Genomic DNA, 14261 nt, shown 5'->3' on the forward strand with positions numbered 1-14261 from the left:
TTGTAATCTAAAATAGATGAACAAAATAAGTCCTAATTATAGTATAGTGCTTGAACGAACCACCATTTCTATGGCTGGGCCAAACCGAGCATTATTTGTCCAACAGTGGGGCACTACGTTACTTTGCATTTAAAGAAAGGAACCTGCGCGCATGAGACCTAATTATATATATAGGGGATATATATATCCTCAGCAACATTAATTCTCTAACATGTGGGCGTCAAAGAGGAGTCCGGAAACTGGCCTTAATAAATGTTTAAAGCTGAAGATGTATATAAATTATTTGAACTATGATGTGATTTTATTTAACTATTTAATTTTAGAAAATTTTGATTTTGGTAGATAACTTTTCAATTTGTTTAATTTATGTCATTTAGTAATTTTTTCAGTAGAGAATTTAGAATGATTACTTACTTTAATATAAATAAATAAATATATATATAATTACATGAATTACGTAGAATATACTAATTAATAAACCCCGTAAATATAGACGATGGATCTAAATTTTAAAGTTGAATAGCTTGAATCAAATAAATTAATGAGTTAGATATATAGAAGAGTCAAAATTTTTAAAGATAAATAGTCAGATAAAAATGAGTAATAACTCAGATAAATATATAAATTTTTACCTGTTTTTAAAATATATAATTTTGAGGAAAAAAAACCTTTTCAGTAAACAATAATATGAAGCTTATCCTTAAAGTGTGAAAATAATTAAAGTTATCTAGTCAATTTCAAAGCGAAAATTCTAATTCGAAATTCTATTTTCAAATCTAGTTCAAAGATTTCATAAGAATGGTAAATAAAGTTTTATAACTGCTTCTTCAAATGGCTTGTGTTAGTTATGCTAAAAGGGAAACCACTTTATGAACATTTTTATTATAATATATTTTTTCTATAACTAAATTATGAACTACAAATTATAATTATTTTAAATTGCACAGAAAATCATCTAATATCTCACAACTAAAAAATAATAATTTTTTGATGTCAAAATTGTAATTTTGATATTCATTACAACAGAAGGATCAAGACTTTTTTATTTCTTAAACACTACTGAGAATACTTATCACTAAAAATAAAACTAGAAAAGGAATTTAACTAAAAAGAAGGAAATTTGCTCCTCTACAAGCCCTAGTTAGAGTAAGCAAGTTCTAGTAAAGTATTCACCTCAGGCCCAATTTGGGATATAGCTATAAAGCACTAGTTTTTATTCTTTATATTGTTCATTTTTTTTTTTTCTCATTCATGCTATAAAATTGTGGTGCAAATTGTCCTCAGATAAGCATGCAATCGCCTGCTTTACAGTATAATTTTTGATAGATTGAAAATATTTTTTAAATTTTTTTAAAAATAGAAAAAGTAGATGTTTAAATACTATAATACTAAGCTAGATTTTGCTGGCTTAAAGGACCAGCATTCTGTCGTATCGCGAAAGGTCAGAATATGCTGAATGAATCACGTTTAAAATGGTGAGAGACTGGTTAGATATGAATATTGTATCTCTATGCTTTAAATAAATTAGTTGTATATTTTTTTAACAATTCAAACTTTTAAAATTAATGATTAGTGCAAACGATTCGATCGGCGAATAATATGCTTACGTATAGCAAAACTAATGAGTAGGCACTTGGGAAAAATGAGTGAAAAAGAAAAAAGAGAGAGAATTTGGAAAGGAACGATAGGGGAAAGCACGACGAGGAGTATGGACAGAATCCCACTACCAAAACGAATGTAGGGCAAAAAATAAAGGGGTAATGTGACATTATCGGGACCAAAGTGTCAACAAAGCAACCACCGCACTCTCCCCCTCTCCCCTCTCTCAAAGTCCTCCTTTCACACCCTCCTCTCCAAATTAAACTACGTGCATTATTATTATGGCCACATGATTTTGACACCTCCCCATGCAAATCCCCTCCACCCCCCCCTATATATACCCCACTCATTCCCTACCACCTTACACAACAACCACTAAACCACAATGGCTAGAGTTAGTAGCAACTGTACTAGTGGTGCTAAGCATCTTCTTGCTCTTTCCCTTGCTCTCCTCCTCCTTTGCGTCGGCGTCACCTCCGCCGCCAGATCCCTTGTTGGGTTTGCGAGCGGTGGAGGTGGCGGCGGTGGCCATGGCGGTGGCGGTGGCGGTGGATATAACGGTGGTGGTTACGGGTCCGGGTACGGTGAGGGGTACGGTGAGGGGGGTGGCGTAGGGCCCGGTGTAGGGCGTGGAATGGGAGGAGGTGGCGGTGGCGGCGGCGGCGAAGGTGGCGGCGGCGGCTACAATGGTGGTTCGGGGTACGGCTCTGGATACGGTTCTGGGTACGGTGAGGGAGGCGGCGTAGGGATTGGAGGAGAGTACGGAAGGGGAGAAGGCGGAGGCGGCGGGGGCGGCGGTGGGGAAGGTGGCGGTGTGGGCTCCGGTTACGGCTCCGGTCATGGCTACGGATCGGGCTACGGGTCCGGCGTGGGCGGGGCGCAGGGCGGTGGTTACGGAAGCGGAGGAGGCGGTGGCGGTGGCAGTGGCGGCGGCGGCGGTGGCGGCCCCGGTGGTGGCTTCGGAAGTGGAAGTGGATCGGGATACGGGAGCGGCGAAGGCGGTGGCAGCGTGCACGGCGGAGGATATGGAACTGGAGGCGGCGGCGGCGGAGGCGGGGGAATGGGCGGCGGCGGCGGCGCAGGGTCTGGGTATGGTTCTGGGTATGGGTCTGGATATGGAAGTGGTGGGGGAGGAGGACACTACTGAGTTAGTTCGTATAGCTCAAAATAAGGTTCTACTTTACATATATAGCATGGAGGAGAAGGTCTGTTTAAGAAGAGAATGTGAAACCTAGGGTGAACTATATATATATATATACATGTATGTGAAATTATAAAGATGTATGTGGTTTGCGGTGTGTGTTATCTTAATTAGAAATGTAATAAGGGAATCTGCAGGCTTTAAATAAAGAAATGGAGACTTAATTATATATATAAATTAACTTAGCATGGTTGTTGACTGTGACTTTTTCTACTACTAATTATTCCCAGCTAGTATTAAATCGAGGGTTAGTTGTTAATTTAAATGAATCCTAGTAATTTTATCAAAATCCATGTAACAATTTTTCGACCTGTAAAAGGAAAGTGAATAAAGCAAAGTTTTTTACATCAAAATTCACCAGAAAATGTGCTAAAATTAAAGGGGCGCAAGTTAAAGCGCTAAACTTCAATTGTTCCTGTGCTTTAGGACTTCAAAAATATATAAAAAAAATAAATTTATAAAAGTTTTATTTTTAGTTTTCCACATATTTGGTTTCGAAAAAATAGCTTTTTTGTAATTTATTTTTAAAAATTTTATAGATAGATAAATATATATGTAGTGTTTCATATTTTTCTAAAAAATTTGAAAAACCAAAGCACTAGTTAATTAATTTTCCATAAGATTTGGAAAAATATTTTTCAAAATACTTAGCATTTCTCAGAACTAAAAACGGATGGAAAATTGAAAAAGAGATTTTTCATAGAAAACTTTTTTTCTTGATTTTTTATTTTCATTCTTTTCCTAGGAACCAAACAGCATATATTTTCACTTTACTCATCTATTGTTCAAAAGTTGTACTTAATTATTCTGTAATTTTATTTTAAGAAGATATCACTAAATAGGATATTGTTAGTTATAATTTTTGCAAACCACATGGCAATCAATATTTTTTTTTAAATTATAATCCACATTTTACCACACTGAATTGAATTCAAAAATATCACTATGCTGCTTTGTTTAATAGGGACTTTTGGTTATTTAAATAAGTAGGTTTCTAAAATAAAATAAAAGTAAATTAAAAAAGATTAGTACAATTTTTTGAACTCCAAAATGACAAAGTAAAGTTGTATCAGGCCATAGGAGGCGGATTAAAATTAATTTACCATTTGTTATAGTATTTTGTTTAGTTGCAATTTTCTTTTTTTTTTGTTTATCAAATGAACAATGCTAGGCGTACCACTCTAGATTAGCTTTATATCTTATCCTGCTATCATCATATGCTCTCATCTCCGTCTACAAAAAAATTTAAATTTAGTGACATTTATAAATGTTACTAAATAAGCAAGAAATGCAACTAAATTTTTTAGCAATACTTAAAGTGTAGTGTTGGTTATGCCCATATTGTTGAATCTTTTAGTTTATTAACCTATTGGGTTTGTCACTACAACATAGCTAGGTTATAGGGACATATTTTTAGAACACTTTTATATTAGTGTTTCATTTATACCAAATTTTTTTTAAAAATCTATTAAGGCCTAAATATAAAGCTCAATCCAATCAAAAACAAAAGGTTCCTCTATTAAACCAATCACACCCAACCCACTCTTCCCGATTACAAATAAAAAAGAAAAAAAAATTGATCACCATATATCTCCCATTCTCCTCCTCTGCTGTCGCAGCCGACGAGGAAGGGTTCCGGCGGTTGGAGTTCGGCTGCGAGAATCATGCAGGAACCGTAAAGAGCTACGATCGCCACGTATTCCTCGGCCACAGGTTGCTGGAGGAGTGGTGCCAAATATCAAGACGGCCCTACCTATAGCGACTCTACATATAGCAACACTTTTAAAAAGTGTCGGTAATTTAGCCAGCAGCACTTTTTTTGACATGCACCGATATTTAAAAGTATCACTATATATCATTTTTGTTGTAGTGTGTTTTTATGGACCAGCAACATTAGCCCAATTTTAACTAGACTCAGCTTACTCACTCAGCCTACGTATAATTAAAATATATTATATATAATATATTTTTAATATATATATATATATATATATATATATGTGGCTAGATTGATATACTATTGATAATACGGAGCCCTCCGTGCTACCAAATTGTTTTCAATGATCCGGCTTCTAAATCGACGATCGACTGTGTTACACTTAATCTACACTATTAAAAGTATTTGGAACCTAAATTTCATAATTTTTCGACATCATTTGGCTAGTGATCAAAAGATCTCAAAATTGACAATTTTAATGGTAGATGTGATGCGTTTGTGAATTTAACGGNAGTGTAAAACAATTCAAATCTAATAAAATTTTTATAAAAAATTCTTTTCACTATTTAGAATAAGATCAGTACCTCTGATCTTAAATTCAAGTCCTTTTTCATCATTTTTGTGAGATTTTTATTTTCAGCCGTTCATTTTTAGACTACTCATTTCATAGGTAAATGGTGTCAAAAAGTTATGAAATTTAGTTTCTAAGTACTTTTAATAGTGTAGATCAAGTCTAATTGAGCCAATTGTTGATTTGGCAGCCGCAACAATGAAAACAACTTGGTAGCACGGAGACCTCTGTGCTACCAATAGTATACCAGCCTAGCTATATATATATATATATTCGAGCTTTTCGAGTCTAATTCAAGCGAGCCGAGTAATACTCAAGCTCAGCTTGAAATGAATTTCGAGCTTTTTCTTTTGTTCATGTTCGGCAAATTTAATTTCGAGTCGAACTCGAGCGAGCCGAATATCGAACCGAACGTGAGCCTGCTCGCTCATTTGCCAGCCCTACACATAGTCCCTCTCTTTACTCTTTCTCAATCCTATTTGATCTAAACAATATATTAATTAATATTTCAAAAGCCAAATTCAATCCTACTTATACGTCAGTAAATTTATTTCTTCCAACTTTTACTTGGAATGCATACAAAATATAATATATGTATATGCATGGATCTTTTGCTTTTATTTATAAATTGTGAATTTTATAAAGAATAAATTACGCAATCGTATGTGTGATCAATTGATAAACGATTGTTTGTTGACTTATATAGAAAGAGAAGTATTTCATAGTATCTTCAATGATAGCTTGTATCATTTTTGAAATATGAAAAAATATCGAGGACAATTATAAAAAAATAGTACTTTTTTTAACACAATATTAATGTCTAGTTTATTTTATATTTTTTATATTTTTTGTTATATATTTGATCTTATCAGAAAAAATTTTTAGATTTGTCGCTGATCAGACCCTTGCAACTTTATCTGTATAGTTGGAAAATAGTCTAGGCACCCAAACACTTCTTGTTCTATAGCTAGATCTTAGATGTGACATTCTATTTAAAATGTTGAAATTAGTAAGATCCTAGAATATCAGCTCTAAATTTATGTGTTCTGTGTAAAACAAGAGGTCAAGAGTAACCAGATTTTGTAGATTAGCCCAGAACCTACCATTTTCAAGGTTTTCTAAACAAAGGCCTAACCAAGTATAGACCCAACAATATAGAACATCACAACAATTAATATATGTATAAGCCATTTTTTAACATCGCCACCACCTCCACCACCTCTGTTCTCACCACTGCATGCAATCATTTGCCATGGCCTACTCCTCGCGCATGTTCCTCGCCTCCACATTGGTGTTACTGGTTCTTGTGACACCTTATGGTGCAGCTGGTGATCAGGTTGGCCAATACGACGTCGTCAGATACAAACATCATCGCTCTCGCTTCCGATCAAACCTCCGATCATTCAAGCATCGGCACGGCAAATTTCGACCTAGCGGGTGGAGCTTCGCACATGCTACGTTCTACGGCGGAAGTGATGGATCTGAAACCAGAGGTGACATTTTGAACTTGTTTATTGGTTTGCCAATCTCTCATCCGATCGAGCCAAGCCAATCTAGTTTTTTCGTTTGGATCAAACATTCAAGAAATTATCCACTCGGCCTAGAGACTTCAAGTGGCGCCATGCACACACTGTTCCTCACTTATAACAGGATTTGTAGTTGGAAATTGATGTCTCAAGAGGTCTTCGATCGTGGTATCAACATATGCTAGTGAAGAAGCCCGCGCTTCGCAGCGGATAAAAATTACTATATGAGTAATTAATAATAAGATAACATCAAATATTCTCTTGTGTACCTCACTTACCATAGTCACGAAAAATCTCTCACTATTGGCAGCGGAGATGGAACTGACGACACATTTTCCGGTGACGGTGATAGTGAAAATGACGACAATCCCTTCAGCTGTAGCGGAGGGGGCAGATGAGCGCGCATTAGTTGTAGGGAGGGTGGCCACGGTGTATGGGAAAAAATGAGGGAGAGAGAATTGATGAATTAATTGGAGATGAAAAATCTAGTGGAGGAAAAGTTTGGTAGTGGGAACGAAAGATATGATGGATGGAAAGTACTTGATAGTTGGAACATTTAGATGTATTAATTAACTATATTAATTAAAAATTTGATGAAGGAAACGGACAGGGTCAAATGATGGTGAGGGTGACAATAAAAAAATATTAAAGATTCATATAAGTTAATAGATTAATAGATATGTATCATTAAGCTCGATGGAGTGCAAAATGATTAGAACTGGCCTGGCTGGGGTGGTTCGGGCTGGGACCTAAACAAACAATACATATCTGACCTGAGTTTTTCTTGGCCCACACGAAATTATGTATCACTATACCTACAATGCTATAAAGTTAGCTTATCTTTGGAAGATCATTAAATATTTGATTAGCCCAGTGGTTTGTTGTTCAGATGATCCACTAAAGAGGTCCGGAGTTTGATTCTATGAGAGTGGGTTTGAATGATAAGGCACAAATTAATAATACCTGACTTCTCCGGTTATAAATTAGAATAAATTTTTGACAAAAATTTATTCTACTTATCTCAACTATAGACTATTCTGTTTTGACTACCAAATCTTTCAAAATTTTGATTTTAATAAATTTTTTAATTCGTTTGATTTTAGTAAGTCAACGATACGTAATTTGTTGTTTATCTTTATAGATTTAATTATCATACTGCATGCAATTCTCACAATCATAAATTAATTAAAGTACTTAGTTAGATTATATTTTGAAGTCAAAATATCGTTGACTAATTCAAATTAAATAAATTAAAAGGTTAAATAGTAAAATCAAAATTCTTGAAGTTTAGACAACCAATTCAAAAAAGTTCATAGCTAAGACAAGTTTGATAAGTTTTTATCTAAATTCTTATCTACAACTTCGCATGTAACACAATTTACTAATAATTTTATAGATCTTATGACATCTAATCCGGCCTAATCTTTTAGGAGGAGCATGTGGGTACCAAGACACAGTGAGCCAAGGCTACGGCCTGCAAACTGCAGCATTGAGTTCAGCTCTATTCAACAACGGCCTAGCTTGTGGTGCTTGCTTTCAGATCAAGTGCATCGACAATTCGACCCAGTGGTGCAAGCCAGGCCGGCCGTCGATCTTCATCACCGCGACCAACCACTGCCCGCCGAACTACTATTTGCCGAGCGACAATGGTGGGTGGTGCAACCCGCCCCGTTTCCAACTTCGACCTGACTCAACCCGCCTTCTTGCAGATCGCCGAGTATAAAGCCGGGATCATTCCCGTCGCTTACCGGAGGTAATATTAATTTGTTCCTAAAGGATCAATGTCCATGAACTTTTTTTGTAGCACATCTCTTTCGGTCAACAAAGGTGAAATTAGGGGTGTAAAACACACCAGTCGCCTGGCTCGGCACGAGCTTGGGCCAGACCAAGGCAAGGCACGAGTATTGTAGCACTCGTGCCGGACCGGCCCGACCCTATAAATCGGGTCGTGTTGGGCCTCCTCCTTTCGGCCCGTTCGCCCAGCACGGCCCAGCAAGAGACGGGTCTGGGCCGTACCGGGCTTAAGGTAAGGCCCCGGCCCGGCATACGGATGGTGCCTGCCAAGCCAGCACAGTCTAGCCCTTGGGAGTTGGGTACAACCTAAGGATTTAAATGCCGTAGCACGGGGTCGTGCTGGAAAGTTGCCAGCACGGTATGACACAGTACGTATTGGGCCGTGCCGATGCATATTAGTCACAAAAAATATATATGCCGACACGTAATAGTATAAAATATTTATTTTCTTTAGCTACAAAATATGCCAATTGTTATTATGTATTTTTATTAAATCTTTTGAACTATATTGAGAAAATTACTTACTAATTTTAAAAATAGAGGGTTTTGAGTTGTGCCATCGACACGGAGGTTGTACCGTACCGATATCTTGCTGGCACGATATGGCATGGTGGGTACGGCTCATGATGATGGGTATCCCAACTCCAAAGGCTTTGGGAGTTGGAAGCCAGGTTATGCCACCCTTGGGGCTCTCCAAAGGGTCTACTATGGCGGGCCCTTTAATTTTTAGCTGTTGGGAAGGATATTTTATCCAAAAAATATATAATTTTTTTAAAAAAATTAAAATTCTATCATTTTTATAAATATTTTTAAAATTTGAAACTTTTCACTCATACATTATTTTTCATTAATAGTATTTTAATTTTTAATTTTCTAAAATTCTATATATTTTAAAATAAAATTAAGTAAATAAGAAATGGATTGGCTTGAGGCCTGGCCCGACTTGGCACGACACGCCCCGTGCGGGCTAAGGGGCCATGCTGGGCCAGGGGTCCAAGAAACTCAGCCTAGCACGGCATAGCCCGACGTTGGGGTCGGGCCCGTTTCGACTCGGTAAATGTGGGCTATGCCGGCCCGGCCCGTCGAATGTGGGCCGTGTTGACCCGGCCTGGCACGACCCACATTACACCCTAGGTGAAATGCAATATGGAAAAAATGCATCATGACCTTTATAATAACAAACAAGAAAATTTTAACCATAGTAAATCACACTACTAGTTCCTAAACTAGTAGTGTGAAAAAAGAGAAAACGAGGAAAGAGAAAGTGAGAAAAGAGAACTCAATGAGGAGAGAGAAAGTGAACATAGATAAAATAAGAAAAGAGGGATGAGAGAGAAAAGGTGAAGAGAGAAAAAAAATAAAGAGAGAGTAGAGAGAAAAGTAAGAAGAGAGTATGTAAGGAGAGAGAAATTAAGAGAGAGAAAGTGAGGAGAGAAAATGAATTGAGTAATGTAAGAAGAAGGTTTTGTCATTTATTTAATATAATAAATTAAACAATTTATAGAGAGCACAAGCCATAGTTGGTAAGGAAAAGGAATTTTCAAGAGAAAATTGAACTGTGTTGACTTTGCATAAATTAGAACAAAGGCCTTAGCTATTCCACTAGGTGTTCAATGAGGGCCGATTCATAGCCATTGAAAACTTTAGAACATACAAAAACTTATTAATTATTATAGCTCATTAAAAGACATAATGAACAAGTATTGTATTTGAAAGCAAAATTTAGTCTTTAAAACAGCTCAGTTCCGATTCCTAGATCGTGATAAAATTACATCAAACCAAACCATGTCGCTCCAACGGATCAAACGCCAGATCACAAGATAAAAATTGCACAGTATTAGTACGCGGCTTATAATTATTTCTTTCACAGGGTTTCTTGTAGGAAGCACGGTGGCATCAAATTTACGATCACTGGAAATCGATACTTCAATCTGATTCTTGTTTGGAATGTTGCGGGCGCCGGGGACGTCCACGGCGTGCAAGTGAAAGGAACTAAGTCCGGGTGGACTACAATGATACGAAATTGGGGGCAGCATTGGCAAACTAATGCGGACTTGACGGGTCAATCTCTAACATTCAGAGTCACCACCAGTGACGGCCGCAGATCAACCTCTAGACGTATTGTTCCGCAGAATTGGCAATTCGGTCAGACCTTCGAAGGCAAAAATTTTAGAATATAGGTGCAAAAGATTTCAAAGTATATCGGCTAAAAATGTACTGACATATATCACAGCAAAATGTATCATTTTTGTTAGTTGCTGAGAAAGAGAGTGAGAGAGAGAGAGCATAATTTTGTGACAGCTAAATAGAGTGTTGCAAAATTCGCAGATTATTGAATCGCGTAGGGTGATCCTTAATCCGCCCAACAATAACAGCTTCTTTTTTTTTTTCCCAACTAATAAGTCTTTTGTGGATCTTCTCAATTAGGGGAACAAAGTCCCCGTGGATGTCAATGGATATGGATACCTAAAATTTTATTCGAATCCGAACTCAAACGGAGTGGATTTATCTGATGCTAAATGAATATAGTTTCGGATATGAATATCACAAGCGGAAACTCAACGGATTTCGAATATAGATTTTGATTGTACCCGATTCAAACCTGAACAACATACCCGAACCCGATACAAATCCGAAATTATTTTACATTATAAATAACATGTATATAAATATTTATTGTTATATTTGAATTTATATTTTAAAATTTTAAATTTAATATAATATATTTTAAAATATTGTAAAGAGAAATAATTATTTTGTGTTTGAATTTTCAGTTTCAGGTTACGAATTTTTGGTCTGATTCGGATTTAGATATATATGAATTTTTGAGATCCATCGAATTTGAATTCGGATTCAAATTTAAAGGATTTGGCAGTCAGGCTTGGATTCTAATTTTTTAAAATTCGCCTCAAATCAGACCGATTGATGTCCTTAGGTGGGAAAAGGCAAGCCCAATTAATTATTTTGCATTATTATAAAGAAAAAAAATAAATTAAATAGTTTTGCTATATTTCCCGTGAAATATTATCCCTTTTTTTTTTTTTCTTTTTTTTTTTTTTCCCTCGAAAGGATCCTACCTATTCCCTACATATACTATTTTGGCATGAGCCCTTTAGTAAAATCACAAGTGGGATCGAATCCTTAACCTCATAGACAGCTACCTGAGAATAATAATATATTTTTTATATTCGTAAACTAAACAATCACATAAATTTATCAATACATCAATAATATTACGATTACGAAGAATTCTTAATCTCATTAACCGCTATCTGAGAATAATAATATATTTTTCATATATGTAATCTAAACAATCATATAAATTTATCAACTCATCAATAATATTACACTTATAAAAGGATCCTTGACTTAAATGGACCAGTATTTTGTCATGTGATTCCGTCAGGTTGGGCCGAATCACGCTCAAAATGACGTGGGATTTGATTAGGTTGAGTCATATTTGAAGTGACATAGGGTTAATTTGGTTAGGTTGAGCCACAATTGAGACCGATAGGCGTTGTATCTGCACACTTTAAGTGAATTTATTGTATATTTTTAATAGCTCGAGCTTTTGAGTTTAATAGCTAGCACCTATGATCCAACACCTCACATGGCAAAGGTATGGAGCTAACACGGTATACATTATTTACTACTAATGTGGCAATTTTATTCTAGTTTATAGTAAAGAAAAATAAGAAGAGAAAGACTTAGAAAATATTTTTGAATGGTTTCTTTCCTTGTTGAGAGTATTTCTTATTGTATTAGAATATATAAAAGTTACAAAATGTTACAAATTATATGATATGCATAAAAGAAAATAATTTGAAATAATAAAATACAATCATAATTTTTCTTTCTTGAGTGATTGAAATCAATCTTGGTTGAGCACAAATAATCCTTCACGAGATTTGATCAACCTTCCAAATTCGTCGCTTGATCATGAGCATTTCCTTTTTGATGAGATGATCCTTCACAAGATTTGATCAACCTTCCTAATTCGTCTTTTAATCATGAGCATTTCCTTTTTGATGAGAATCTTCATTAAATGATTCTTAATTAGTAGTAATATAATTTTCACCACCCATTTTATGACTAAATCCCTTTTTCAGGATCCCAAGGATTTCATCATTTAATCATAATATTGACTTTCCCAGCATATATATATATATATATATATATATATATATATATATATATATATATATATATATATATATATATATATATATATATAGAATGAAATCTACTTATCATTTACACTTCTCCTCATTATATTATATTAAACAATTGTATCTATATATTCATCGATCTCCTTCCCCACTAGTTAGTACTGGTGAAGCCATGTTAGGAGAAAGAGGACTCACAATCTCCCTCCTGTTCCTGTTTCTATTTCTCATTTCAGGTTAGCTTTCCACAATTTTCGTGTCCAATCAAATGATCAACTCGTATTAGATTGAATTACTGTGTTTTTCTCCTTCCATTGTTTTGGTTTTGTGATGTTAATTTAAGATGGCCCATTGGGCAGAATATTTAAGGCTCGAGTTTGGATTTATGGAGAGATTGGACTACATACAGTAAAAAAGTACAAAAAAAAAAATTATATTTGTTTTCATACGTAATACCAAGTTGTAGATATCTCAATGAATTATTTACATTATATTTTCTGTAATCTTACTGAAAAAAAAAGGAAAAACATATTCTCATATACTTAATTTAGCTTTAAATTTATTTTTCTAGCAACTTTAGACCTTTATTGAAAAGATCGATCTAGTGAGAAACGGACCCAATAATATATACTAATATTCTTATTTATATACACGATGAATATGAAATACACATAAGATTATAGATTAGATGAATTGACTTTAATATCATATTATACAAAACATCATCTAAAAAAATTAACATAGATGACCTCCAATACCAGACAGGCCATATAATATTGATCTGAAATCAGGTGAAGAGAGCATGCATGCACTAATAAATTAATTTCTACGTACGTGAAAGCTCTAACACATTTTTGTATCTCACTTTGAAGCTTAAAATAGCATGTCTAGCTAGCTAATTGGATCAGAAACTTTTAACTTGTAACATAGTAATAAAACAAAAAAATATATATATTCTTGATTAGGACCGAGCTCTCTTACATATATATTAGCTAGTTTGTTACTGTTTCCTTCACCTGTGTATGTTTGGTTTAGCTCCTATACATTGTTGCTGCTTGTGTTTCAGGGGCAAACTCAATTAGGAGATATTTTATAGACAACGAGTGCCCCGGCGACTCGCTATGGCTTGGTTCGGTCCCGGCGATTGGGTTGCTTGACTTCGAGCTCCCGACGGGCACCCTCACCATCATCAACGCGGACGACCATTGGCGGGGCCGCTTCTACTTCCGGATGCATTGCGCCGCCCACGACCGCAGCGGGGGGTTTGCCAACTTCACGTGCCTCACCGGCGACTGCCGCTCCAACGTCATGTCCTGCGAGGGCCGCGACCCCGTCCCGCCCGCCACCGCCGTCGTCTTCGAGTACCAAACCAACACCGGCAACATCGACCCCAATAACTACTCCTACTACGTCGACCTCGTCCACGGCTTCAACGTGCCTGCAGTCGTCGCGCCGTTGTCCGGCGGACAGGGTCAGTGCCAGCTTGCCGGCTGCCCTGCGGATATTAACAAGAGTTGCCCGACAGAACTCCAGGCATAGTAACAAAACTCGATCACACGCATATTTCACGAATTTTATTTGATTGTTAATTTTAATGCTTTTTTCCTGAATATTTTACATTATATATATATATATATATATATATATATATATATATATATATATATATATATATATATATATATAT

General features: G+C 35.9%; 2 protein-coding genes and 1 pseudogene across 2 annotated transcripts in view; all 3 read left to right on the forward strand.

Annotated features, from left to right (window-relative positions):
- Positions 1943–2981, forward strand: LOC109708329 (glycine-rich cell wall structural protein 2-like). The gene has a single exon (XM_020230041.1). It carries the CDS (start codon positions 1985–1987, stop codon positions 2744–2746), a length of 762 nt encoding a protein of 253 aa, XP_020085630.1. The 5' UTR covers positions 1943–1984; the 3' UTR covers positions 2747–2981.
- On the forward strand, positions 6303–10854 carry LOC109708328 (annotated as a pseudogene).
- LOC109707770 (thaumatin-like protein 1b) overlaps positions 12019–14261 on the forward strand; it is a 2908-nt gene continuing 665 nt past the window's right edge. The window contains exons 1-2 of the mRNA XM_020229303.1: positions 12019–12027; positions 13610–14107. Of these exons, the coding sequence (XP_020084892.1) occupies positions 12019–12027; positions 13610–14107 (507 nt within the window). The remainder of the gene's footprint in view (positions 12028–13609; positions 14108–14261) is intronic.

This window comes from Ananas comosus, linkage group 3 (assembly GCF_001540865.1).
Source record: "Ananas comosus cultivar F153 linkage group 3, ASM154086v1, whole genome shotgun sequence".
Lineage (NCBI taxonomy): Eukaryota > Viridiplantae > Streptophyta > Magnoliopsida > Poales > Bromeliaceae > Ananas > Ananas comosus.